The sequence below is a fragment of the Siniperca chuatsi genome, linkage group LG17 (assembly GCF_020085105.1).
Source record: "Siniperca chuatsi isolate FFG_IHB_CAS linkage group LG17, ASM2008510v1, whole genome shotgun sequence".
NCBI classification, from domain to species: Eukaryota; Metazoa; Chordata; class Actinopteri; order Centrarchiformes; family Sinipercidae; genus Siniperca; species Siniperca chuatsi.
The window spans coordinates 20,795,822-20,822,928 of record NC_058058.1 but is presented as its reverse complement, the minus strand read 5'-3'; the positions used below and the strand labels follow the sequence as shown (position 1 = coordinate 20,822,928).

The following is a 27,107-nucleotide window of genomic DNA, read 5'->3' as shown; positions in this document are numbered from 1 at the left end:
GACACTGAGAACTTAATCCTCTAATGAACATCAACCACTGGAGCAGCTGGCCTTAAGAAGTTAAAATCTCAGTCATTTTTGAGACTGTAGTTAGTGGTGGTGTTGAAATGGAGTGCATGATATTAAAACCTTAGTTACTGCACCTTTTAGACGTTTACTTGAAGAGTAACTAAACCCCCCAAACCACTCTTTTCAGCTGAAAACCAATGTATATGGGTATTTAGTAGTGTTGTTGATGGATTCAGGTCCAGATTTGGACATTTTAGTGCAAAGTATTTGATTTCTACATATTGTGCAATTGAACTGTTGCAGAGTTTGTTTTTTTATTTTTACTCTAGTATCTATAATTACTTACAACTATTAATATTACAGTATTATATCTGTCCAACACTTAAATTGCCCATTCCTGCTTATGCATCAAAATATTTTCTACCTGGAGTTGAGAGTGTGATGTTAATCCCAAAACAGAAAAGGGTGTGTTTTACATTTTTGTCATTGATTATTTAAAGATCATTCAAAGAGAAATGGGCACTTATTACCTACAGCCCAGAGTGACTGGAATCCATCAAACTTACTTAACAAAATGCATCACTTTAAAACAAACAAATAATAGTTTTTTTTAAACCAGCATTAAGTCATATTTTTATAAGAAGCACTGAGAAATAACACTCTGCTATGTAGTTCTAGTTACTTTTAGTCGCACAGTAGACTGCACAGTTGAGTCTCACGGCTCTCATCAACTCCTCATATTAAACAGATGGCGGCCATATTCTCAAACAAGCTTGCCTTCTTGTGGGTGAAGAAATTGGACAGGTAGCAAGTTAAAGACCCAGATATTTTTCTTAGGAATTGGCTGAGACCAAAGCAGAGCTAAAAGGTGAGTGTTACTTTTGCCAGGTGGCTATAAACCCAGCTTCAGATGAAAGCTAAAATTGCTGTGTGTTAACTGAATGTGTAGTTAAGTAGGCAATGTTAGCATTGCATGTTAGCAAACATGTTAGCCACACATAGCATTACACTAATACTATAAAGTATACACTGATTCTATATAACATTCTTGAAGTATATTGTTTTGGCAGTTAGCATCTAGCATACAAATATTCGCAGAGGAATGAAAATAATACTGTGACATTGGCATGCTAACATTACTGCCAAAGTAAAATTTGGAATCTCATCAGGAAGAAAGCTAAATGTTTGCCCAAAGATTTAATACCGTGTTATTTTTCTGTTTTTATTTTATACATTTTTTAGACGCTTCTTACCACAGTTATTAATTATTTTTAAGTTCTTGTGGGACAACACACCCTTTTCATGGCAGATGTTTTGACTAGTCGTACAAAGCAGGAAAAGCACAGGTGAAACTAATAACTCTGAATCAGGCACGCCTAAATGGATATAAATAATCTTGCTGTGCTTTTCCTTCTGCGGCATGTCAAAATGTCTGCCCTGAAAAAGCTCTACAGTATTCATCAACAGCAGTGGAAATACTGACATCTTTGAGTATGATTAATATGCCATTTTCCCTATGTAAATACAATACATTAACACTCTTGCACTTAAGTCACTTTAGACAAAAGCATCTACTAAATAAATGTAAGGTAATGTAATACATTCTCAAACCCCAGGTAGAATCAGAATTGAACTGGGACAAACCATATATTCATTCATTTTTACCCTTTAGTGATCACAAAATTGCCTAATAGAGCTTTCATTAAATGTATGTTGTGATTTTATTATACACAGTTGTTGAATGGATGGATTTTTAAAAATGTATCAGATTAAAATCAACAGCTAAACAGTACTTCTACTGACCGTAACTACAGCATTTTAATCAAGGTAATAAAGCATTTATTACTGACCTGCATGGAGTTTTCTTTTAGTATTCTACAATATGATTAAAACATGAGAATCTTTCTTTTTAGAGGTCACTTGACAAAGCGTGTAGGTGAAGAATATTTGGGTAGCTTGAGGGTTACTGTGCGGCAGGACATGATGATGTGAGTATCATTATCATTATCTTCATTACGTTAGCCAATTAGATGGTGATACTCTATGAATTTCTCACCATGTCGCTTTCTCCACAGTGATTGATTTCCCTGCGCTGCACTCTTTCTAAAAATACTCCATAAACTCCAGGAATAAGAAGCTGTGAATCCTGAGTAAGTCAATTCATGTGTTTCTTGTCCACATATTGCCAATCAGATTTTTATAACACACTCACTACACTGAATGCCTGAAGGGGGGTGCAACTGACAGTTGGGATAAGATGAAATGTGGTGATCCCAGGTGTCCTTGTTGTAATAATCTGCCTTCAGGCCCATAAATGCGCCTTTTCATTTATGTACTGACTACATCATGTGTGCAATCAGTCAAAGCAAGGCAACACAAACACTGTAAAATTGCATTTGTGTTGCCAAACTAGCAGCGGGGCTCTAGGGATGGCACTGTTGGTCAGTCTGTTGGTTGTATGGTCATTCACTTCAAATGTTAGCATGCTATAACACACTAAACTAAGATAGTGACCATGGTAAACATTATCTACTAAACATCAGCATTTTAACCCTGTTACTGTGAGCATTTTGACAGGCCAATGTTAGAATTCAGCTCAAAGCACCGCTGTGCCCAAGTACAAGCCTCACAGAGACGCTTTCATGGCTGCACAGCTTGTTCAATTTGTATAAATTGTTACCAGTTTGCCCAGAGGGTGGGTGCATTATTCACTGGGGATATGTGTGTTGCTTTGCTTATGGCTGCTTGTCATTTTTGGCGCTCTGGGACAGAAGCTTATCCTGTTGCCTTCACTTTTACTCTGGATAAGATCATCACTCAGCCATTATCTGAAAATGTAAAGCCTATAGTTTCTAGAGATGATCTTCAGCTCTATGTACAGTATTTATCATTATCAGATAGCTGTATGCTTGGCCTTAGCATATATACTCTCCCTTTCTCTCTCTGTCTGTCTGCTTAGCGTGCTAAAAGGAAACTATGTGGATTTGACACATTGAAGTGGCACGGCCGTTTTCACACTTCACCGAGCATCACATGTAGCATGGCAAGGGGAGAGAGAGGGAGCCCGCCGTGGCAGAACGGGAGTCGAAATGAAACAGAGAGAAATGAAAGCTGGGAGGAGGAGAGGAATATTGGGATTTTGGTTCGTCAGCTCTGATTTTAGTCCCACCGCCGACACACACAGACGCTGTCACTCTCAAACTTTCACTCATTACCAGCTCTCTCTTCCCTCTCCTTCCTTCCCCCCCGTTTGAGGCACCAATCTCTGTTCCTCCCACACTCTCTCTGTCTCCTGAGGTTTTTCCTTCCTGACTTTGTTTCTCCGTCCTCTTCCTCCCCGTCCTTCCCCCTTCTGTGTGTGTGTGTGTGTTTTTCTTGCTCATCTTTTTATCTCGTCACCGGCTGCTGGATGGCATTTTCTTCTCTTTGCCTCCACACTCTGCTGCTCTTTGTGGTTTAGCACAGCTGTTTACAACCCTTCTCACTCACTCATGCTCACTCTGCTTTTCACACACACACACACACACACACACACACACACACACACACACACACACACGCTGACAAGCACACAGTTCTTCTTCCTCTCTTCTCTTCTGCTAACCTTACACTATCTTCTGTTTCTCTTGTGTAAATTTCTAAGTGTCTTCATTTTTCTGTACCTTACAACACACACACACACACACACACACACACACACACACACACACACAGTCTTGAGTCATATACTCTCCACATAGGCTAATCTCACACATCACAATTCTCACATTTGTCTGATTACAGCACAGACACACACTTTTACCCACTAGCTCTCCCCACCACACACACTGGTACACACCCTCAGCCCTCTCTCTCTCTTTTCTCCCTCCCAGTTATTCACATTCTCTCTCTCCCTCAGTCCTCATCTGCACCTCAGCACAGTAACATGTTGCCTCGTCGCAGCCACAGTGCCAAGCTAAACAGAGGCTGCCTGCTCTTTGTCTGACTGACCAAACATACAGAGCAAACAAGAAGGAGAAGCAAGGAAAGGGAACTGAAGTCTCATCTCTCCTTTTCGGTGTCTGACCACTTTCTCTGAGAGGAAGAGGTGGAGGTGGAGGAGAAGGAGGAAGATCCGTTTTCACACTGTCCTGACTCTTCTAAAGCAGAAGGAGCGGCAGAGGATGCAAGGGAAACCGGAGGTGCTGAAAAGTTGGCTCTCTTCCACTCAGCTGTCCATCCATCGCACACAGCTGACCAAACTTTTTTAAACGAAGAGGAGGAGGAGGAAGAGGAGGAGGAGGTGGACGAAGAAAGGGAGTGAAGGCATCCCTCACCCCGGTCACTTTTGTGTGCACGTGTTTTGGTCAGTAAGAAAGCCGGACCGTCCTTCCAGAGGCAGCTACCCATGTGGCAAGAGGCTCTGAGGACCCGCGGACGCTACCTGCTGGAGAAGAGCGATGGCGGGGAGGGTGCCGAGGGGCCCGAGAGCCTGGGAGACGGGTGCCCGGGGTTCCAGGGTGAGGTGTGCGTGGAGGGCGAGAAGCCTCAGGACTGGCTGTACGAGTCCTACTACAGAATGAGCCAGCAGCATCCGCTGATCGTGTTCCTGCTGCTGATCGTCATGGGAACCTGCCTCGCACTGCTGGCGGTGTTCTTCGCTTCAGGACTGGTGAGTGTGTGTGTGTGTGTGTGTGTGTGTGTGTGCAGAGGACAGTGTATCTATCAAGAAAGAATAAGTTAGTGTAGTTTCATCTTAAAGATAAAATAAAAGTTAGTTAGTGCCAGTCAGCAGGAATGTTATTACTGTTGTGTATTTCACAACATTTTCACAACAGTAACAAACAACTCTTAATCTGTGATAGTTTGGGACATTTACACGTTTTGTTCTCTTGTCATCAGAAATCACTTCTTTCTTCATTTTTGGAATAAATAGAATAAGAGGTTGGCAGTTAAAGGAATAGTTCGACATTTGACAATAATACGCTTATTCGCTTTCTTCCAGAAAGTTAGATAAGAAGATGGATACCACTCTCATGTCTGTTCAGTCATTATGAAGCTGGAGCTGGCAGACGTTAGCTTAGCATAAAGACTGGAAACAAGGGGAAACAGCTAGCCTGGCTCTGTCTGAAGGTAACAAGTTCAATTTAGGAGCACTGCTAAAGCTCACTAATATTCATGTTACATCTCGTTTGTTTAATCGGTGAAAAAAACAAATTACAAAAATTACAATTTGCTGTTTTACGGGGTTATGTGCCGGACTATTTTTTAGGCCACCTGTTTCCCCTGTTTCTGGTCTTTATGCTAAGCTAAGCTAACTGACTGCTGGCTCCAGCTACATACTGTATTTACTGTACAGACGTGAGAGTGATATTGATCTTCTCATCAAACTCTCAGCATTTCCCAAAATGTTGTTCCTTTGACATGAGCTGCAATAACAACACAGTATCACATTAGTTCGTGAAATAGTCACAAAATGTAATCTATAGGATTCGTGCACATGCACACAAGTTAAAAAAAAAATCGTGATACTCTGCACGACTTTCAAACAATTTTTTTTTTGCGGTCAAGTTAGCAATTATAAATATGCAACGTCTGATTAGACTTTCAAAATAATGCTTGCTGAGAAACATTTTAGGTGACGGTCGCAGTTTGGTTAGGTTTAGGAAAAGATCATGGTTTGGGTTAAAAGAACTACTTCCTTTAAGCTATCAAAAGTTGACCATTGGTTTCACACGGGTCACGATCCCTGAGAGAATATCAGCCTCCTACAAACTAATATCAAATAGAAGCCTTTTTGGATCACAGAAGATGGTAATAAAAGGAGCTTTGGTTTTAGCACGAGACTGAATGAGACAGGAAGGTCCATGTTCATGTGTATGAATATGTGTGACAGCATAAGAGGCCGTGAAGCGGCACTTTAGATTGCAACGCTGGGTTTGCAGAGTGGATCAAGAGCACGATGAGAGTTTAGTTTGCAGCTATGTGGGTGTTGGTGTTTTTGTCAAGTGAAAAGTGTTGTTTTGGCCACAAACACTCAACAACAAACACAAGCTATTGTTTCTCAAGTGTTGCTTTTGTGTTTTTATGAAATAGCCACACAAAAGGAAGCCCACTCTTTGCTGTGGTTGTTGTTTCAAAATGATTGTTTTGCTGCTATATATTCAGGAAGATCTGTGGACTTATGCTTTACTCTCTGCGTGCGTCATGTGCTCTCAAAGTAGTGGGAGGCCAAGGGCAAAATTCAGTCAGACATTGGGGTCGACCAATATATATATATATATGTACACACATGCCTGCACAGCTGTTCACTCTAGCTGGTTGACATGTAAACCAACATGAAGCAGGAGGAGTTCAGGGACCATCCAGTGTATTTTGGAGTCGGTTTAACACTGAATATTGAGGGGAGAAAATGTGCTTTCTTTTAGCTTTTGGAGGCAGTTGATGATTGGTCATTACAAATATTGGGTGGGCCAAATTTCCATTTTTCATATATTGGGGACGACGTGACCCCTCGTTCCCCATAACGAGGTAATTCTCGGGAGAACCTCCACCCAAATCGATCCCTTGACTTCTATTTAAGACTAATCGATAGATGTTATTAACCTGGCCGGCCAGGTTATTCTCCAGGTTCTCCTATTCTTCTGGGTAAGTCAAGTTAAATTACAATCTACCCTAATAATTTCCCATCATTCACAATGTCAATCGAAATCATTCTCTTTTTTTCCACTTTGTTCCTATTAAATAACCGGCAGACCTGTCTGTACTTATGGAGCGGTTGTTCACTGAGGCATGTATATTTATTACTGCTGGACAAAGAAGAATGGCAGGAATAAATAGAGGGTAGGTTTGGAGCTGGGGGCCGGGCAGCAGAGGGAGGGGAGGATGTTGTTGTAAGTGTTCTGGCTTTATCAGTGAGCCAGCAGAAACCCAACCAAAGCAGCACTAATGCTCTCAAAATTACTGCACACTCATATCTTTCTCCTCAGATCAGGGCTGGAGTGAGTGAATGTGACATAGACTCCTCCACCCATACTGTACAGTATGGGTGTGTATGTGCTTGTGTGTGCTGGTATGTACATGTGTACGCTTGCATGCATGTTCATTGTGTGTGTGTGTGTGTGTGTGTGTGTTGTTTGGGTGTGTTTGTCTGAGGAAGTATCTCATTTCCTTCTTAGACTTATCTGCAATTTTTAGAGAAAATCATTCTTGTTCCTTCTTGTTGCCTTGAAGTTCTATTGATTGGAATGTGTGTAGGTATGCATGTGTATGTGTGTGTGTCTGTGTGTGTAATTGTGTGCCCAATCTTGTGTGAGTCTGTACAGAACCAGCAATTACATGGCAGTATGTTTAGCTAATGACTTTTAAATTGCCATTTGACAGTTTAATAGAGATTATATCAGGTAATGGAACATTGGAAATCTATGAATTGGACAAAAAAGCTCCCATTATTTTCATGATTTACATCATTGATTACATTAGTACTGTACTTTTATTGACTAATGTTCATTTGCAACACATTTTTAGTCTTTGTATTTTAAGAATTTGTTGATATTACATTAATAGCATCAAACACTGATTTTGTTCCACCTCGTTGACAGTTTGATAGACGCAGGGCAGGGAGAGCAGGGTGTTTTTCGATGGATCACCAGCTATTACTTAGGGGCAGGAAGGTGAATGAATGAGGTGAAGCAGATGCTATGACATCACTGACTGAGGTGTGGTCAGAGCCGCAACACCACAAAGCACTAATGTTCTACACGCAGATACAGGACTTCGTACAAAAATGTTTAATCTGGAAAAAGTTGGACTTTTTGTTAATTTTCCAAAATTCCGTATTCATAATTTAATTCTAATTGTCAAAATATTTAAATTTTTAGATACATCATTAGTTTGTTGGTTCTTTTCACACAAAATTCCAGTTATTTTACTTCCTGGGTAATAGTTTTTAGTACTTCCTTAAGGTTAGGGGACTTTTGTTACAACAATTAACCATGTGTTTATTGTTAACAAAAGTTAGGTTAGGGAATGATCGTGGTCATGCTTAAAAAACAAAATTGACTGTCGGGAAACGAACAGCAGTCTCCTATGTTAAAGTCTTAGGTTTTATTGGCCCATCTATCCATCCCGACCTCCTCCCTACGCAGACATTGTCGCTCTGTAACGTCAGCTGACTTCCTCCATTCCTCCTGCCATAATTACTACGGCCGCTAAAGGGCTTTGTCATTTTGACGTAAATATATGTCGTTTTTGGGGTACTTGCTGAAATAACTGATGCTGTTGTTCTTCTTGGGAGGACAGTCTCAGACTAAACTGACTTTAATGTGTAAAATTGGCGGAGTGTCCCTTTAAGGTTGCAAGATGATTTTAAAGTTCTACGTGCTAGTGATTTTAAATACAGGAGTAATACTGTTTTGCTTTGTATTATTTAGTGCTGATTAGCCCTTTAAGCCTTCAAGCTAACATTCAGATTTCTTAGTATTAATAGAATACCCACTTCCTCAGTTACAAGTGCCCATATTACCATTTTCCTGTGGCCTATCTTCACATGTAATGGTAGTTATTATTTGGCTGGTGAGAATCTTTGCTTGTATGAATGTGTTTTCATACCGGTTCGATCCACTCAGCAGCGCTGGCCCACTGATGTGCCCTCTGGAATCTTTTTGTCTGATTATGAAATGACCATTTCTTCAGCCTGTACTGATGAAGACCTCCCTTGGGGTGCTGTGATAAATGGATGCAAGATCACACAGCTGAAGTAACAAGATCTCTTAAATAAAAACTAATCCAAATACATGATAAACAAGTGTTGTATTTCGAAATATTACATATTTACATGTGCTGGGTGTAAATCCACCAGAACACATTTTAGTCACCTGTCTGGGCTGAAACTGTCTAAAGGATTGGAAGTAGTATCAGACTTCTCCTTTCATGACAATAGATCCTCTATAAAAGCGATTAAGACTTCAAATAAGCTACCTGTTATGCTTCAAACTAGTTTTAATAATTTATATAATAATCATTGGGGGCAAATGCCGGATGCTCTGCAACCTTTGACCTGTTTTCTGAGTGTGTTAACCTTCCTCTACACTGCAAATGGAGCACTCGAGGAAAGGTTTCTTGATTATTGATGATTTTCATAACCAAGCTGAGAGCAGATTGAAGAAATCGGCCACGAGTGCTGTTTTCATCAGGCAGGATAAATATTAAACAGGCTCCAAAACATGGAAAGTGCACACGCTATCATGATTTCAACACAAGCCTCTGTACCACCTCTCCCTTTCGCTTCACTTTCTGCCATAATGTATTTGGTGTGTTTGTGTCATTTCACTGCTGAATAATTATATTACTGCATCTCTGTCTCTTTCTGCTGCTGCTGCTGCTATGTCTCCCTGGTCCCCCTTTTTCCTCCCAGTATAATAGCTGGATAAGCCAGACTGGGCTAAAAAAGGAAATAATTGTTCTGGGTGACAATGCAGTATATTATGGCAGGCAGGCACAACTCCCTCCCTCTATGCCATGTTGAGGGAAATGGCTTTAAAAGGGTTTTAACAGGATTAGATGGCCTACAATCAGAAATGTGCAAAGTGCAGATGCTTCTTTTTTTTTTTCTTACCACAAATAAGTGAAAACACTCAAGTGGTGAGAGAGCGGCTCCCTCCCTCCCTAACCTGTGTGTGCATGGTTGTGTCTAAGCATACAGTTTGTGCAAAATGTGGTTTGATGCCAAAGGAAGGGTCTTTGTCACTGATGTCCACTCAGGTACCCCTCTGGTGGTTGAGTTTGCAGTCTTGCTTACATCCTCATTGGGATTCAGTCTGCGCTCCAGGCTGACTGTATAGCTGGCATGGCGTCAGCAGCCCGATCCCATGGGATCACTTCGCCAGACCCTGACTCATGCCACCTCTGCTACATTGTGCTGCTGCACTAATACACAGCAAAATGCTCTCTTCCTACATTTTCTCAAATAGCTTCTGCTACTCTCAAAAAGCAGCTCGAGTCAGTAAACTGTCAAATCTGCCATAAATTCAAGGTTGAGTCTGTGGCATCTTTTCATTCTGTTACATAAAAGCTGCTCCAGGGAATTGCATGTTAAGAGAATCAAACACATTTCTGTGCCCACACTGATGTTCATTTTGCTGTGAAATTGGTGACATCTAATCACACAGTGGCTCGCTAATTTAACATTTACAGCTGCTGAACCTGTCAGTGCAATCATGACTTTGGAATAACTTCAAATAGTTTATGTGGGTGTTGAGTAAGACCAAGTCTGTGAAAGTGTGCTCAGTGTGTGGAAGCTCCTCTCTTTGAACAAATGATGGTGATTTTGCCACTCTTCCATAATTTACATAGCCTGAAGAGGGCAAAAGGACGTAGAGAGTACTTTATTCTTAACCTGACCGCATTTGTGTGTGCATGTTTTTGTGTGATGGGATTTTTGCATAGTAAAGTATATTTCAGTCAAAATCAGAAGAGGTACTTTCGCCTCAGAATGTACAATTAGAAATATGCTTAGGACACACACACATGCAGGGGTCATGGACAGGATGAAAGTGTGTAAGATGAAGACATTAAGGGGAGCTGAAAGGTGCTGCAGTCTCCTCCTGTTAACACTAATAATTTATGACAAAGACACAGATGAATCTGACTTTCCTGAATCTTACCAGATAACTGCGCAAACGTTGAGAACAATCTCATTCACCCACGGACCATCCATCCTACCATGAAAGTTTGGTGACAATATTAGTGTAGTGATTGTGAGAATGATCGAAATACACTTTAAGCTGTAAATAAAGTTTTAAGGAATCATTTTTCTTGAAACAAATGAGACATTTCTGACAGTTTCAAGGAACAAGAATCAATATCTTCACAAGGCAGATAATGAAATCTTTGAAGAAAGATGAACTGCCATCTAAGGAAAAAAGTACAGCCAGAGTTGTCTCTTTTTTAACACAACTGACCTGTTAGGATAGACAGTTTTTGCTGTGTACATCCTCCTAAACTGTAAACATGACAAAGTGAGAGTGAGGAAGAGGCTGTAGAGGATGAGGAGGTGGGTCTGGTCAGAGTCAGAGAGCGAGATAGTGTGCATATGTGTGAGTGTGTGTGTGTGTTCTAAATGCTGACTTTGACAGTGTGAGTGCAGAAGTGATGCTGTAGCACATTCTCTGGGCTCAGACTGTCTGTCTGCCGATCTGTTCATCTGTTTGTGTGTGTGTGTCTCATGTTGCACCTCAATCCTTATGAGGACTGAATGTCCTCACTAGGACACAAAAATAGGGAGAATTCTTCTAAAGTAAGCACATTTTTTTGCTATTTTGACCGTGTTTGTTGGGTTTAAGGTTAAAGGAAAGTTTTGGGTTAAACTGATCTGTAGAAAGCATGTAAAGCATATTCTGAACTCGTCCATGTGTCTTTGATAGATCTTTCTTTGGTCCTCCATGCTAACACTGTCGCATTGTCACACTGTAGCACTGTGCTCAGGTCTAGCATTATTCAGAGTACATGACTTTTTAGAGCTGCGTTCCCCACAGTAATTGTTACTAATGTACTCAGTGGACTTTCCTCGCTAGTATATTAATACAAACTGTATATGTGTGTGAGTGACCTACTGAATATCCAAACAGAGATGTTCTGCAAATCATTGTGTTTGTCTTCAACTCCACCAAACTCACCAAACCTGAAACTGTATAAACCAGTAAGTATTTCTCTCTCTCTCTCCAGAATACAGAGGACCACTTGACGTTCTTGATAACGGTTCCCGCTGCTCTCTTCCTCTTCCTGTCCATCTTCATCCTTGTCTGCATTGAGTCGGTCTTCAAACGGATGCTCCGCCTATTCTCTCTCCTTATATGGGCCTGTCTGGTCACCATGGGTTACCTGTTCATGTTCTCAGGAGGGATACTCAGCCCCTGGGACCAGGTAGATAAATCTGTGTTTGTTTTTTGTGTGTGTATCTGGATGATCTGGATGTGCGTGTCTAAAGAACACACCTACCTGCTGTGTATATATATATATAATACAACAGCATTTCTGGTTGCACATATGTGGGTGTGCAATCAATTTGATTCGCTAAGCTCCACCCCCCTTAGTTACTGTTGCTACGCCTGTCAAGCTTTCTGTTCTTGCACTGCACATGTGCAGTTTACACTGATAATGGTGGCAGATTTACCATTGAAAATTCGTAGCCATATCTGAAACAATGGATCTTTGATTTCAGGCAGAGGGAAACAAAAGCAGAAGCCTGCTTTTGTTTCCCTCTGACAACTGTAGCTAGCTAGCTAATTAAGCTAATGTTAGCTTCATGACACTGTTTCTGGCTGACTTTTTAATGTTTCCATCTGACTCTTTTTGAAATGAGAATGTAAAGGGGTCTTAAATATTCACTTGATGGCTACATACATGGTATCATGATATCATGAAAGACTGAGGCTGAAGCTACATCTTCCAGGTGAAGAGTCAGCATCCTCATTAGTTGGTGATCCAGGTAGAAGACATGGAAATAAAGAAAAAACATTGTACATTGTGCACTGTAGAGCTTGTTAGCCCTAGTATTATGAATATGGTAAAGAGAAATGGAAGATCAGACTGTTACTTTGTTCTAACATAACCCTGTTTGGTTGGTTAGCTTACATACTTGGACAAGCAAGACAGAGGATAGATTTATTTGGGGACTCACAGGAGATATAATCAAACCTAATAATTAAAGTCTGACTTATGACACATGCATGTGTATTCATGTGAGTGTTCTTGTGATTGCATACGTCGAGTTTTTTTAAACATCACTCCGTCAGTTTGAATGTGCCTTTGTGTATACATGTATGATTGTGTTTGTGTCTGCGTGTGAGCGCAGAATTAATTCCACGCCTGACAAGTGTTAATGAGGCCTGATGAAAGCTGGAGGTGAGCAGATCAGCAGACAGACACATTCGTTTTCAGTGCCAGACTCCTTCTCTCTCTGTCTCAGAAATCCTATTTTCTCATGCTACCGCCCTGTCTCGCCCTATTCATCAAATCCCATTTTTCTCTCCCCAGCTTCTCCACCTGCCTCCTCCTCTCCTGTTAAGACCCCCCCTTCACCCACCCCACCATGTCCAAATTTTCTCTCTCCCTTCTTTCCTCCCCTTCACTCCTTCCCTCCCTCCTCTGGGGTGGAGATATTTTTATCATCAGCCACCTGTGAGAGCATAATCATTGTGCATTATTAATCACTCTATTCTGCTCCCATGACTCTCCCACTTATACTCCCATCTATCTATCTATCTATCTATCTATCTATCTATCTATCTATCTATCTATCTATCTATCTATCTATCTATCTATCTATCTATCTATCTATCTATCTATCTATCTATCTATCTATCTGTCTATCTATCTGTCTATCTGTCTGTCTGTCTAGCTACACTCTGTTTTTCCATCCCTCTGTGACTTTTAGTTCATTAGAAGAAAACAAGAAAGACAGAAAGAAAGAAATAAAGACTGAAAGGCAAGAAAGAAAGAAAGAAACTTGTCAGGGAGCAGATATCCGGTGAAAAGAGAACAGCTGGAATTGCAGCCTGCTCTCAGTGGGTTGGATTGATTGTGATTACTGAGAGAACAGCATGTCTGATGGAGCACACAGAGCTAATAACAGTGAAGGTCTGAAAAAGAGAGCAGAGAGATGGAGACAAACTGTGCTCTGCTCGGTCATTCGCTTTCAACCCCTCTGCCCCACCCCAATTTTGCCTACCTGCTCACCCTCTTTCTGTATACACACAAAAAAATATCTTGTCCACAGACAGTACAAGCTGTGTCTGCCACCATATAGCTGCATTACCCAGTTAGTCTGGACTTTATTCAATTCCTCTGAAGGCCACAGCTCTTTCCAGAAGGCAGACTGAACATGGCTGCCACACCTGGTGCCGCACAATCAAGACGCAGTCACCCTGACCTGTGTGTGTGTGTGTGCATGTTGGCACATACTTGCAAGAGACGAGGGTGCTCGCATCCAAAAATGCTGCCGAGCTGTTTACATAAACGCCAAAGTGAGCAAAGAGCAAAACATTTTTGATGTGGGTATTCAAGCGTGCATATCTGTGTGTCTGTGTGTGTTTGTCTGAAGCATAGAGGAGGGGTTGTGCTCGGAACAAGAAGGAGAAAAAAAGTAATCAAAGAAGCTGAAGTGAGATGATCGCTGCAGCTCCCATCTGGAGGTGTTTGAGGGGGTATTAGGATTCAGGCCGGAGTGCTGTGAAGATAGAGTGTTTTCTGGCTGCCTGCGTGGCAGACAGAAGCAGGTGACGCACCTGAAATTGGACTGCCATTCCCGATTCCCGCAGCCACCCAAACAGACCGGACGTCACACACTCGGACTGCCCTCTGTCCTCCAAGGTGGGAGTTCAGGGTTAGGAGCTGAAGGTTATGGCAAAATATACAGGACCTTCAAAACACCACATCTGCTTCGACGTCAGCATCCTTCCCTATGTTGGTTCCCCTGGCAACAGAAAGTCTAAGCTTACACAAAACACCTCTCTCTCTGTCCTCTGTGTTCAGGTCTTCTTTTAGAAGGAACTCCTTTAACCAAACAATCACTAATATCCAATGTCCAGTGTATATCCTAGTCATGTTTTTGCTTGATAAACCTCTACATATCAGTGGTAGGAGTTATAATATCTTTGTAACCCTGCCACTGCAAATAATGATTATATTGTTGATGTCATAAACACTGTGAGTAGCATATGAAGAGCTCCTCCCGGCTAGCACTTGTTCAAAGGAAGCAAATGACTTAGAAATGTAAGACAAAAGTACATATACTGTATTTTTTTTATTGTATATGCAATAAAATATATAGCCAAGCAAGATCAATTTCTGTCAAAGTTTGTTTTTAGCAAATCTGATTCACTCCAAGCTGTCACTCTCAGTAGATTCCTGTTTGCAGACCGACTCTCTGAACCTAAAAGACACGGGAAATAAACAGACAGGCAGGAAGGTCAGAGTTCATCTGGTATCCCAGTTGAAACTGTGACCCTTTAGTGCTGGTCACCGCCACAACCACCATAACAGGAAGGGGTGGATTGACAGCAGGGGAAGTGGACATGGACGAAGCAGAAGGTTAAGGCACAAGGTATCAATGAACAGCACAGTAGGAAACACACATCTACACGTATGCACAACACACAGGATCATGCACACACACACACACACGTCCACAGTCAGAGTAAGAGGCTATGATGGAAACCTGGAAAGAGAGGATTGATTACAGTAAACAAGCAGGAAACTCTTGAAAACATGTTCTTATTCCCATATGCAAGGACATATTTGAGCAGTCATTGTATCATACTTCAGTATTTTTCATTTTGTGTTCAAAGCAGTTCATAACAGGATTTAGTTTTTTGTAATGCTGAGTGAGCAGCCCACTCATCTCTAATAATTTATCACAGGATCAGCAGTTAATCGTTGGATCTTTTTGTGAAGAAGAGTGGGCAGCCCAACTCTTAGAACTGTATTCTGTATTTAGACAAAAAGCAGACAAAAGGGGATGATACAGAACATAAATCTCTGGTGGGATTAAATCGCAGGCATTTTTGTGATATATATTTGGGCATTGTTGTGGAAATTTTTGGGCACTACTGCAGCACTTGTATGACCATGCATCCCATGAGCCCAGAATTGGGTGACCTATTCTGCTAAATTAGGTAATGTGAGGGAATATATTTACTGTCCACTATGCTTGCAGTTCTTTAAATCAGACATCATAGCTGAAGCATGATGATGTTGAAAGTCTTTTGCCTGCATATTTCTCTCAAACAGTAGCTAAATTATTTAATGCTCTCTGTTTACTTAGATTTATAGACCTAGGAAAAGCTACAAAGTTGAAAGAAATATAGAAAGTTATCAGAAAATATTTCAAAACATCAAGAGCTTTGAACAGATCTTATTTAATCCTGTTTCCAGGTGTCCTTCTTCCTGTTCATCGTGTTTGTCGTCTACACCATGCTGCCCTTCTCCATGAGAGGGGCCATTATCGCCAGCACCATCACCTGCTTCTCGCACACTGTCGCCCTCAGCGTCTGTCTGGCCTCCACCGTCCCAGAACTGGAACCTCTAGTCTGGCAGGTAAGGCAGATAATTGTTCATGGTGAATCTCAAACGTTTGAACATGCAGGTCAATATGGGACTGTTGAAATCTACAGTTTACTCAACTTCCTGCTTCTATGGCAGATGTAGCCAAGATGACGCTGCTATGAGCTTCCCATTTTAGTTTTCTGAAGGCCTTAATGATTGCTTCACTGCACTATTAGCTGCGGCACAGGGGTTAGTTTCCCAAACTAAAATTGGTAAGGCTGTTCCATGCACGATTAAAAATGATGAGGTACAACATTTTAATAAGGTCTGGGTTGTAAAACAGTGAACCTATCCTGTATCATCGTGACACAGCACATTCAGCAAAGCCTCCAGAGTCAAATGAACTGCCTTTTAATGTACTCAGGCACCAGCTCTTAAAATACTGGCTCTGAATGAACGTACTCGTGATACATTAACACATAGAAAGTCACCACAAAACAGGAACCTCATAGTGCTTCTATTAATACGCTAAAATGACAATCACCATCTGTACATATCAATTTAACATCACATGCATGTCTGAGGCTGACGCAGTCACACACACACACACACACACAATGACTCTTTCTAATCAACCACCAAAGTAAACACACTGATAACACTCAAAACACGATAGTCTCTCTCTTCTCTCTCTCTCTCTCACATGCACACATATACACAGTGGAAAACCACACCAACAATAAAAGACACTCATTGCCCTTGGATACAGCACTAAGGACAACCTATTGATATGCAAGGCCGCATTTTAAAGAGCTTGAGGTTGACATAGTGGTGGAAAAGAGCGCTCGAAGTGTGTGCTCTAGCCTGGTTTTATGAGGTAATAATGTAGGCTTAAGTGGAAGGAAGTAAATAGTGGGGAAATTACACACGCATGTAAATCTGGAACATGCGTCACCTCTTAACATTATTTTAATGCCTTATTCTTTGTGTGTATATGTGTGCATGGGGTGTATGTGGCAGATTTTAGCCAATGTGATCATCTTCACCTGTGGTAACCTGGCCGGGGCGTACCACAAACATCTGATGGACCTGGCTCTCAAACAGACCTACCAAGACACCTGCAACTGCATCAAGTCCCCCATTAAACTAGAGTTTGAGAAACACCAACAGGTACACACACACACACACACACACACACACACAGAAAGATTTTAAATTAACGTGTGATTAAACTCTCAATGTCGGTTCCTGTCATCAGATTGCTGAGGATGCACATGACACATGAATTTAAAGCTGGTGCTCCTGCTTTTCTACCTTTTACTGTTGAATAAAATGTTTCAATATAAGGCTCCAAAATGTAACAAATAACAATATGTCTAATACCTTAGTTACAACTACACAAGACATTAACATATTAATGTCAAATCATAGGGTTGCAACGGTATGAGATTTTCACAGTACAAAAACTGTCTCAGAAAATATCACGGTGTCACAGTATCATGGTATACAGTATTACACAATGGTTATTATTATTACCAGTTACAATGACCCTTAAAGAAATGAAAACGGAAGGGTTTTTTGGTTGAACAAACGCTTAACTATAATTTCACAAAATATGAAATTCAAACTTGTTCTGTTTTATTGCCAAAATATTTCACTTCGCAGTTTTGTCAGGGATGAGGAGCTGGTAAGTCGGTCATTTCTAAAGAGGCATTATGCAGTGGCATTTCTAAAGAGGCATTTGCTTGACATTAGCGTCTTTGCCCTGACATTAGCCATTCTCTCCGACCAGGGAAATGACACAGAAAATTACACATTAATAACTGGCGGTGCTTTTAGTAGGCATTAGCTATAATTATTTCTTTGGAATTGTAAAATTTGAAGTATTTCCTTAATAATGGTGAAAAGTTATTTATGACATGTTATGTATGCCATTTATTCTGCAGGTGGGCAGAACAATCTCATTTGTTTGTTTATGAGTTATTTTTCTTTGTCATGTAAATTCAAGTTGTAAAAGATTTATTACCACAGGTCAGTTACACACTTTCTGAATGTTTTTGTGTGTTTGTAGATGGTATTTGGGTTAGGATTAGGGTAAGGCAAGTAGTGGTTATGGGTAGGATTAGAGTAAGTCAATGTGATGTCATCTGAAGTGATGGAAATACGACTGTGTGTGTGTGTGTGTGTGTGTGTGTGTGTGTGTGTGTTTTAGAGTGTATGAGGATGCACACAAATGCCAGTGCAACTAAATAAACAATGCCAAATCTCATTGAATAGCTGAATACAGATCACTTTAGTTCATTACTCAAACACATGATTAATAAAGCCACATCTCTTCAGGCTATTATACCCCCTCTGCACGCTCACAGAGTGTTCATATTGCTTCAGTGCTGAATAAGTAAATAAGCGCAGGTGGTGTGGGTTTCTATTTTTAGTGCCCCCCCCCAACCCCTCTCTCTACTTAATTTGCTGCTGTGTTTTAGGAAATGAGCCTGTGGTGTGTGAACAATGTAATGACCCTCTCTGCTGAGAGCTGCATTTATGAGTCACACCCCCTCAGGCAGCTATTCACTCTCTCTAATATGCACACACAGAACCACACACATGGCCAAACACTCACGCATGCACACGCATACCAAAATCACCCTCAAACAACCCACCATCCGACGTTTATGTTGCTAAATTAAAGCAAAAACCCACAGCTTACATGGTTACACAATAGCTATGGGTGATGGATCTTGCATCTCTGGTTCTCCATTTTTCCTATTGCGCCAGATAACTGACCATATTACACAATGACATGTCTTGTTTAAGATATTTCCAGTGCTGCTATAGGTGAACTTGACAGTGGAGAATATGTCAACTTTGTAAAACGCCAACAGCAACCATCAAACTTTGGTGTCAGCATCTCAGAGTCAAACAGCAGGGGCTCCTTCGTATAGTCACCTTTTTGCAACAACAATGTAGCCAACAAAAATCCTGCAGAGAGAAATCCACAGAAGTAGACGTGGTAAAGAAACACGATTTGCTGCCAACAGCTGCCTCAGGGCGTTTCAGTCACAAGACGTGTCACTTTTTGAGTACGGGTCGGGACACTCCTACAAGTGTAGATGTGCAGCAGTTTTCACAAGCTGGTTATTTTACCCTCTGGGTTATATATCCATTGTTCATCTTTGACTGAAAGCGACTAGTTTGCACTTTTGCCTCTGGTGGTGGTTAAAGGCCTCAGTGTGGCAGGTTGAGTACACCGATTATTTGTAAGTCTATCTGACAAATATATTTCCTTTAAGTTTCACGTATAGGATCACAGGCAGTCTACAAATATGCCAGGCTGCATATTTGAAAATGAAGAAAATTGCTCTGCCTCAATCGCTCTTCTGTGCTTGACTTTAGCTTCCTGTATTCAGTGCTGAAAAATTAGCCCCAATGAACCATCATTAGGGATGTAAAAATCTATTAAGGAGGTTAAATATTAGCTGTGGACGACAATGGCTATATTTATATGCAGTGTTAGAGAATAGGACAGAACAGATTATAATAGAAGAGAAGAGAATTTTTTTTATTCTGTTATGTTCTAGTCTGTTCTGTTTGTTCTGTTCTTTTTTATCTATTCTGTTCTACTCTATTCTATCCTGTTAATAGAACAGAACAGAATAACCTGGGTTATATGCCACTCCAAATAACATCTTACATAGCACCCATTTCACATGTGAACCAAATAAAAACTGTATAAACTGTACAAATGCTGAAAATAGTCTAACAAATAGTTTAAATGTGCAATAGCACTTCTTAATTTGTGGAGAATTTTGATCAAATTAGTAATAATAATTATCACTTGCCGCTATGTTTTGTCTTTGGCTTAAAATGTACCAGTCATGCTGTATGAGTTAGAAATCAAAAGCAAAAATGTAGCTGAATATTTCCAGCCACATTCACTCAGAGAGCCAAGATTCCTGCTGGTGTGTCAAAGTGGTCGTATAAATTTAACAATGTTATTCTATCACTGTTACTATATTATCATGTTAACGTGTAAATCCAAATATTCATTCATTTTGTGTATGTTCTCAACATGGAAACATAGTTCATTGCCTTGTCTTTTTTTCCATATTACATCTCAGTTGCTTGACTCTGCCTCCTCTGGCTTTCATCCCTACCTTCCCCTGTCTCTGTCTTCAGGAGCGTTTACTGTTATCCTTACTGCCGGCTCACATAGCCAGGGTGATGAAAGCCGAGATCATCCAGAGGCTGCAGGGACCCAACTTTGGTCGAACTGAGAGCACCAACAACTTCCACAACCTCTATGTGCAGCGGCACACCAATGTCAGGTAAGGACCCTTCTCCTTTATCTGTCCCACCTCATAATAAAGGTTATTATTTTCTGCTCTCATCTCAGCGTTTGATTGCTCCCATACCATGCCGTCCTCCCCCTCGTCCCCCATCATCCCTCGTCTTCGTTTGTCCTCCCCTCTCTACCTGCTCTCACTTTTGGATTGCTCCTACACTCTGTGCTCTTCCTCTATCATCTCCCTGTATTTCCTCTTCTCTTCTCCTCTCCTCTCCTTTTTCGCTATCTTCTCTACATCCCATCTTCTTATCCCTTTTCATTGCCATGCCAAATTCAATTCAGAGTTAATCCACCTCCATTGTACTCTGAGGTCACTTTGAGGAAGAGGAGCCTATGTCCTCTGTTCTCAATGACATCCTCCATATTGTGGATGTTCAAAGAAACAAATCCAGGCTAACCATAAGAGCCTCTCCATCGAGTGTCCTCTAAAATCCTGTTTTCCGTCATGCTGGAGCTTCACAAGAAAACCAGTATCACTGCGTTGCATTTAAGTGGGCCTCAGGTGTGTGTGTGTGTGTGTGTGCTCATGTTGATCTGCCTATTATCCTTCCAATAATAACGAATTCTCACATGGTCTAGCTCACAGTGAAGTGATTCTGCTGGGATCGTCCTACACTAGACAGTTAGTGTAGAGCCAAACACCAGCCACTGCCTCCACTATCCTGTCTGCAGCTGTAATAATTAGTTGTTGGTGTTTGTGCTTTTTGAAATATCGTTCCTTCTTTTTGGGAAAGAGATACATGTAGAGGTTTTGCAGACTTGTCACAATTCTGAGGAACTAGAGTCATAATGTATGAAGTCCTGTTTGTATAAATATGTTTTTAAACATTTAACTAAAACATTGCCATATTTTTCAATATTCAGGAATGTAGCATTTTTGCAATTGTTATGTTTCTTTTTTGTTCATTTTATTGTAATTTTTTTTAAATGTAAATATATAAATATACATATAAATGTGAAATATGAATAGGAAAGGAAGTGCACAATACCAACGTGATGGGAAAAAAGCAGATTAGGTGCATGGTCCAGATATGTTAGCTGCACGTATAGAAACCAACCCAACAATGTGTATTGCATATTTTCTTTTTATTGCATTAGAAACCTGAGCAGAAACAAATGTGTTTCTTCACTCAGACCTGTTAAATTTGTAATTTGTCAAGTATGAATCCAAAGGCTTCTTGTGTAGTAAAATGTTTCCTTTGGTGCCTCCAACACTGTCGGCAAAAGTCCTCAAGAACTCAGTGGGTTTGTGGAGAACACTACATACAAGTTAATTCAAAGCAATCGCAGCAAGTGCAACAAATACCTCCGTATCCATGAAACTCTAAATGGCCCTAAGGATGAAAGACTTTATGCCTCTCCTCATACAGCATAATGGTTGTGTTATTCAGTTATGCAATATTAATTGTGTTATTTGTTGTTTCTTCTTGTTTTCTGCAGCATTCTGTATGCCGACATTGTGGGCTTCACCAGGCTCGCCAGTGACTGCTCCCCAGGTGAACTTGTGCATATGCTAAATGAACTCTTTGGCAAGTTTGACCAGATTGCAAAGGTAACTCAAGACAAGTCCATCTTCATTTATATATCACATTTCATACACAACTACACGATTCTCTGTGTGCTTCAGATGAAAACAATCACAGCAAAAATGGATGAAAAAGTAGAAAAGAGAAGGGCCCTAAAACACACACAGTACGTACACTGTAAGAGGATGTTCATCTCTTTTCCAGTCCAGGGATGCCTATTCTCTGAGGAAAAAATATTTAATTTCACAAAAATCCTCTGTGTTAGAGAGGTGCTGATTCAACTGTATTGTAATTTATGAAGCTGTATTTTGTTTGTTGTCTTGTATTGGATTGAGATATACTGTACTGTGTGGCGTTTATGCTCCTCCCTATACAGTATGAGAATGAGGTAGATAAAATAAAGGAAACATTTTCCTGTATAATGCAGTCTAATACTGCACCACCACAAGATGCAGCTTCACATCTACTAGAATGACAAGAACGTGCCATTTAAACTACCTTAAACTAACCCCCTCCTTTATATTCAGTTTAAGGTTTTATTAAGAAGTCCACAATTCAGTGGATTTTGGATAAGTGAACCACTAATGACCATGTAAACCATGTAAAACATGCATCATAAATGCATCATGCTGAAATTACAGTATGGAATGTTTAAACAAGAATTCATCCGGATTTAATTGAGAAATTAAGGGTGTTTAAGAGATAAAATAATGCATTTTGGTTCACAAATAGTTCTATCAGAAAATGTTTCCTGAAGTCTATAACAGTTGACTTAATTGGAATAGTGTGCAAAAATTGGCTGATTACAAAATAACCAAGAAGAGAGAACTGTCTTGTGCTGTCAATCAGATGAAGCGCAGCCTTGAAATAAATGTACCGTACCGTACCTTCCCAGAACACCGTGCGTTTTAACAGCTGCAGGTTGCAGCAGTGTGGGCTGGTCAGAGTGTATCTTGTGGTCTCATGGGTACTCTATTCGGCTCTAAACAGTTGAGTCAGGCTCTCAGCTTTGTGTCTAGCAGCTCTGTCCTCCTGCCTGACGAAAGCTGCCGTTATATAAACCCCTATCCAACAATGAGCTGTTACACATCCCACATGTGGAATAAGAGCTAATGTGTTGTTATGTGTGTGGGCATATTATTTTGGGCTTGATGGATGTGACTGTGTGTGTGTGTGTGTGTGTGTGTGTGTGTGTGTGTGTGTGTGTGTGTGTGTGTGTGTGTGTGTGTGTGTGTGTGTGTGTGTGTGAGTGAGAGAGAGAGTTGTGTGGAGGTGAGAAAGAGCATGAGAAACAGCATTTTATAAATGAAATAGTTAACAGATTATGGAGTTTGATGATTAATGTACACCTCTTCTTGTCTCCCTTAATCCCCTTTTCACCCTGTCTCTCTTTAAGGAGAACGAGTGTATGCGAATCAAGATCCTGGGAGATTGTTACTACTGTGTCTCTGGTCTGCCTGAGTCGCTGCCTCACCACGCCAGGAACTGCGTGAAGATGGGCTTGGATATGTGTGAGGCCATCAAGTAAAATACCAGATCTCTCTCTCTCTCCCGCTCGCTCTGTCTCTCACACAAACGGAAACACAAACAAACACACGCCTGTCAAACAGATGAGCAGAAGGAATGCCAGACTTGATTTCAGCTCTGTTTGAACTCCAGAGCAAACACAATGTGAATTCAATATGATAAGCCTCCCATCTGAACAAATAAAAAATTCAAACAAATGAAAAAATAGCCTCTTTCAGCTTCCCCCTTCTGCTCTCTGTCTCTGTTTTTCACTCATGCATGAACACACACATTAGTTTTATGGACCAATATGTTTGCTTGCCTGCGCTGACCTTTAATCACAATCAGATTAAAGATGCCATTCTGTGTCGTCCACCTCTGACATGATGAAGCAGAGTCTGTATTTCAGTGCTGTTGTGGAGAATTTTCTACCCTGACTAGAATTCAATTCTGGAGGAAGCACTGAATTTTGACATATGTCACAAAGTATAATACTGGTTACTAGCAGCATTGGCAATCACAGTGTATAAATGGCTAAAAAAGAGACAATATTATGTGTATTCATTTTAAAAATCATTTTGGGTAATGTGCTTGATTAGCCAAGAAATAGTTCCAGCATGTAACTCCCCATAAAACCACAAATTGTCATTCTTACATCTTTGTTTGTGTACAGGTTAAATAAATGAGATACAATGTATTAATTGTAATGGTACCAACTTGAAAACGAGATGATCTCGATAAAGGGTTTATCCAGCCCTGAACTCAAACTTCTCATCTCACTCTCAGAAAGAAAGCGAATAAGCACATTTTTCAAAACGGTGGAACTACCCCTTTAAAGATGAATTCTTCTGCTCTGTTGCTCTCCACAGGAAGGTCCGAGATGCCACTGGAGTCGATATCAACATGCGTGTTGGTGTTCATTCTGGGAATGTCCTGTGTGGTGTCATTGGCCTCCGGAAGTGGCAGTATGATGTGTGGTCACATGATGTAACGTTAGCCAATCATATGGAGGCAGGAGGTGTGCCAGGGTAAGATATAACAAATACTTAGTTTCACTTGATCTCACTGCTGTTGAAGTGCTGCTTTGCAAATCCTTGTAATTATTGTGTGGTTGGCAAACTAGAGGCATGTATCTGCAAGGGTACCAGTTTTAGACTGTAAACTAGAGACAAAGCTATGCTTTGGGATTTGACTAACACTTCCTGCTCTCTCAGTGATTAATGTTGAGTTGCACTTTAGCAAGTCAGTGAATTCCCATCTGCTCCACTGCAGTTCCATGTGGCCTAAAGTAGAAGTGACTAAGTCCCAGTGGCCAGCAGTGCCATAGCATCATTATCTTGACTTTCAGTGGAGAGTTATATATACTTGCTTTTTTGCTCTTTTCATTTTTTGGGTGTGGAAATGGTCAGTTGTATCAGTAATCAGCATGTAATATCATAGATAAGCCAGTTCAACCTAAGAAAAATATTCATATCAGTATCAGTGTTCTAAAATCAATGTTGGCTGAACCCCAGTAATCCACCCCCTTAAAACCAAATATGAAGATACACCTGAGGGAACAACATATTGATGTGTTGCAGCAGCACCAAGAACAAGCACAATCAACACTCAGCTGAAAATATTTATATATAAGTCTACTGTATGAATTACTTTCCCCATTACTAACTTGTTTTGCATCAGGAAATGGCATGGAACATGGGATATGTCGGTTCTAATTCTACCCTACATTTTAGTAAATTATAGCCACCTCATTTGACCAATCAGCTCTACATTTGTTATGTGGCCATTAGGTCTGCCATCCTAGCACTGTAACAAGCATGGGAAAATTGGCTGGTGGTTATGTGTATGCTACATTGAAAATAAGCTCTCCAGTGCCACCATGTTGTCTCACTGGGCTGCTAATGGTTTGTAACCCCCTTATGCCTGCTGAAAGGTATCTGAAAAATATCCCTGCTGAAAAAAACATATTCTCATCTCCACCCCTCTCTGTTTGCAAGGGTAACAAACAAAGCTAAAAATGAGAATTGCAGGTTAGAGTAGTTATAAAGCTGGAAAGAAAAGTAATGTTTTTGATAGAGCTATTAATGACACAATGATGCAAGCTCTTAACCTCTTATTATCTGTCCTCTTATCCCTTCCTGTCTCATCTCTAGGAGGGTCCACATCTCTTCCGTGACATTGGAGCATTTGAAGGGCTGGTATAAGGTGGAACCTGGCGACGGGCAGAGCCGAGACTCCTACCTGAAAGAACATGGAGTGGTCACCTTCCTGGTCATCAACCCCAAGGTCAGATACCGTCACTTACATGGTTTTATACATTTACAGTCAGAAAGCATGAAGATGTTACTCTAACACAAGGGTGTGGGTGATTGTCACTTAGAGGGTAAACATCAATAGTCTTTTTTAGACTACTCAGTTTTTAGCCATGCAAGCGGTGTTGCTCTATGAATGGCAATGTTGGTTGGTTAATTGGTCCACCACTTATGAAATATCTCAGCAGCTATTAGATGGATTGTCATGACTGTTTGTACAGACATTCCTGGTCCCCAGTTTGACATTTGTTTTGAGTGAAATGTCTGAACAACTACCGAATGGATCTCAGTGACATTTGGTACACACATTCATGTACCCCTAAAAATTAACTGTAATAACTTTGGAGATTCCTTAACTTTTCATCTAGTGCCATCATAAGGTAAAAAAATGTATTTGTCCAGTACTTTGGTTTACAATCAAATACCAAACTAACAGCTTTACTTTGTGTTCAGTGCTAATTAGCAAATGTTAGCATGCTAACACACTAAACTAAAATGGTCAACATGGTAACATGGTACTGGACAACACCACTGCTTCACAAACATTTCGATGTGCAGGTCAAGTTAACACAAAAAATCCCACAGCACCTCTTCATCCTACCAAGAGCACAGTAGGCAGCTAAACACTTTTGACAAAGTCAAGTATAGGAAAAAAATATTAGTGTGTAGTGAACCAATGACAGTATGTTATCAAATGAACATCTCAGCAGGGGTCCAGTCAATCGCTCCACTGTCTGCTGAGAGAAGATTCTGTTTGAAGTGAAGTCTCTCTTCACTGCTTGAGGCATTGTGAGTGGCCTGAGACATAGTGCAGCTCCTCCTGTCAAAACCAGGACATAAAGGGCTGGTTAAGGACATTTAGGAGATCTGCCTCTTCTGTGAACTTTCTGCCGAGAACATCTCTATATAGAATATGTTGTTGGCATCCAGTCTCTGCTCAGTGTTTTTGGCTTGGCAAACGAAAAACCGTACTTAGCTGTCCTCTGCCTTCATAATCCCTCCATAACTTGGCTAAGATGCACCCACCCCCTTAAATATCTGCAGTAAGACCTTCCTTTTTTCTCCTTCAGGCATCCTGTGTTCACTATCTGCTTGCTCCATAGACCTCAGGGTTCTCAGTGGCATCTCTTTTCTGAAGAATTAAGGCCTGTATGCTTTCCAGTGCATCTTTTGAAAATGCCATAAGTGACATTTCAGCATTGATTCCTCCAAAGCTGGTGCTTTGGCTCCTTTTCATCTTCTCGTTTTCATCTTTTGATTCCTCTCCAAAGAGCTTGACCAAGGATTGGTAGCTTTCCCTTAAAGTCATCACATCACTTTAAACACCAGTTCTCAGAGTGTAGTCTCAATTCAGCAGCAGCATGTTGCAGTTTCTGTTTGAGTTTT

General features: G+C 40.7%; 1 protein-coding gene across 4 annotated transcripts in view; it reads left to right on the top strand.

Moving 5' to 3' along the window:
- Positions 1–3,580: 3,580 nt before the first annotated feature.
- Positions 3,581–27,107, top strand: part of adcy2b (adenylate cyclase 2b (brain)) — a 41,248-nt gene continuing 17,721 nt past the window's right edge. The window contains exons 1-9 of one of the 4 annotated variants that reach the window (XM_044172046.1): positions 3,581–4,660; positions 11,713–11,910; positions 15,922–16,083; positions 17,053–17,202; positions 20,209–20,357; positions 21,818–21,929; positions 23,300–23,427; positions 24,279–24,437; positions 25,563–25,695. In XM_044172046.1, coding sequence (XP_044027981.1) covers positions 4,397–4,660; positions 11,713–11,910; positions 15,922–16,083; positions 17,053–17,202; positions 20,209–20,357; positions 21,818–21,929; positions 23,300–23,427; positions 24,279–24,437; positions 25,563–25,695 — 1,455 coding nt within the window. In that variant the 5' untranslated portion in view covers positions 3,581–4,396. Of the gene's footprint in view, positions 4,661–11,712; positions 11,911–14,888; positions 15,092–15,921; positions 16,084–17,052; positions 17,203–20,208; positions 20,358–21,817; positions 21,930–23,299; positions 23,428–24,278; positions 24,438–25,562; positions 25,696–27,107 lie in introns of those variants that run through there. The other 3 variants (XM_044172045.1, XM_044172048.1, XM_044172047.1) reach the window with 3 other exon arrangements.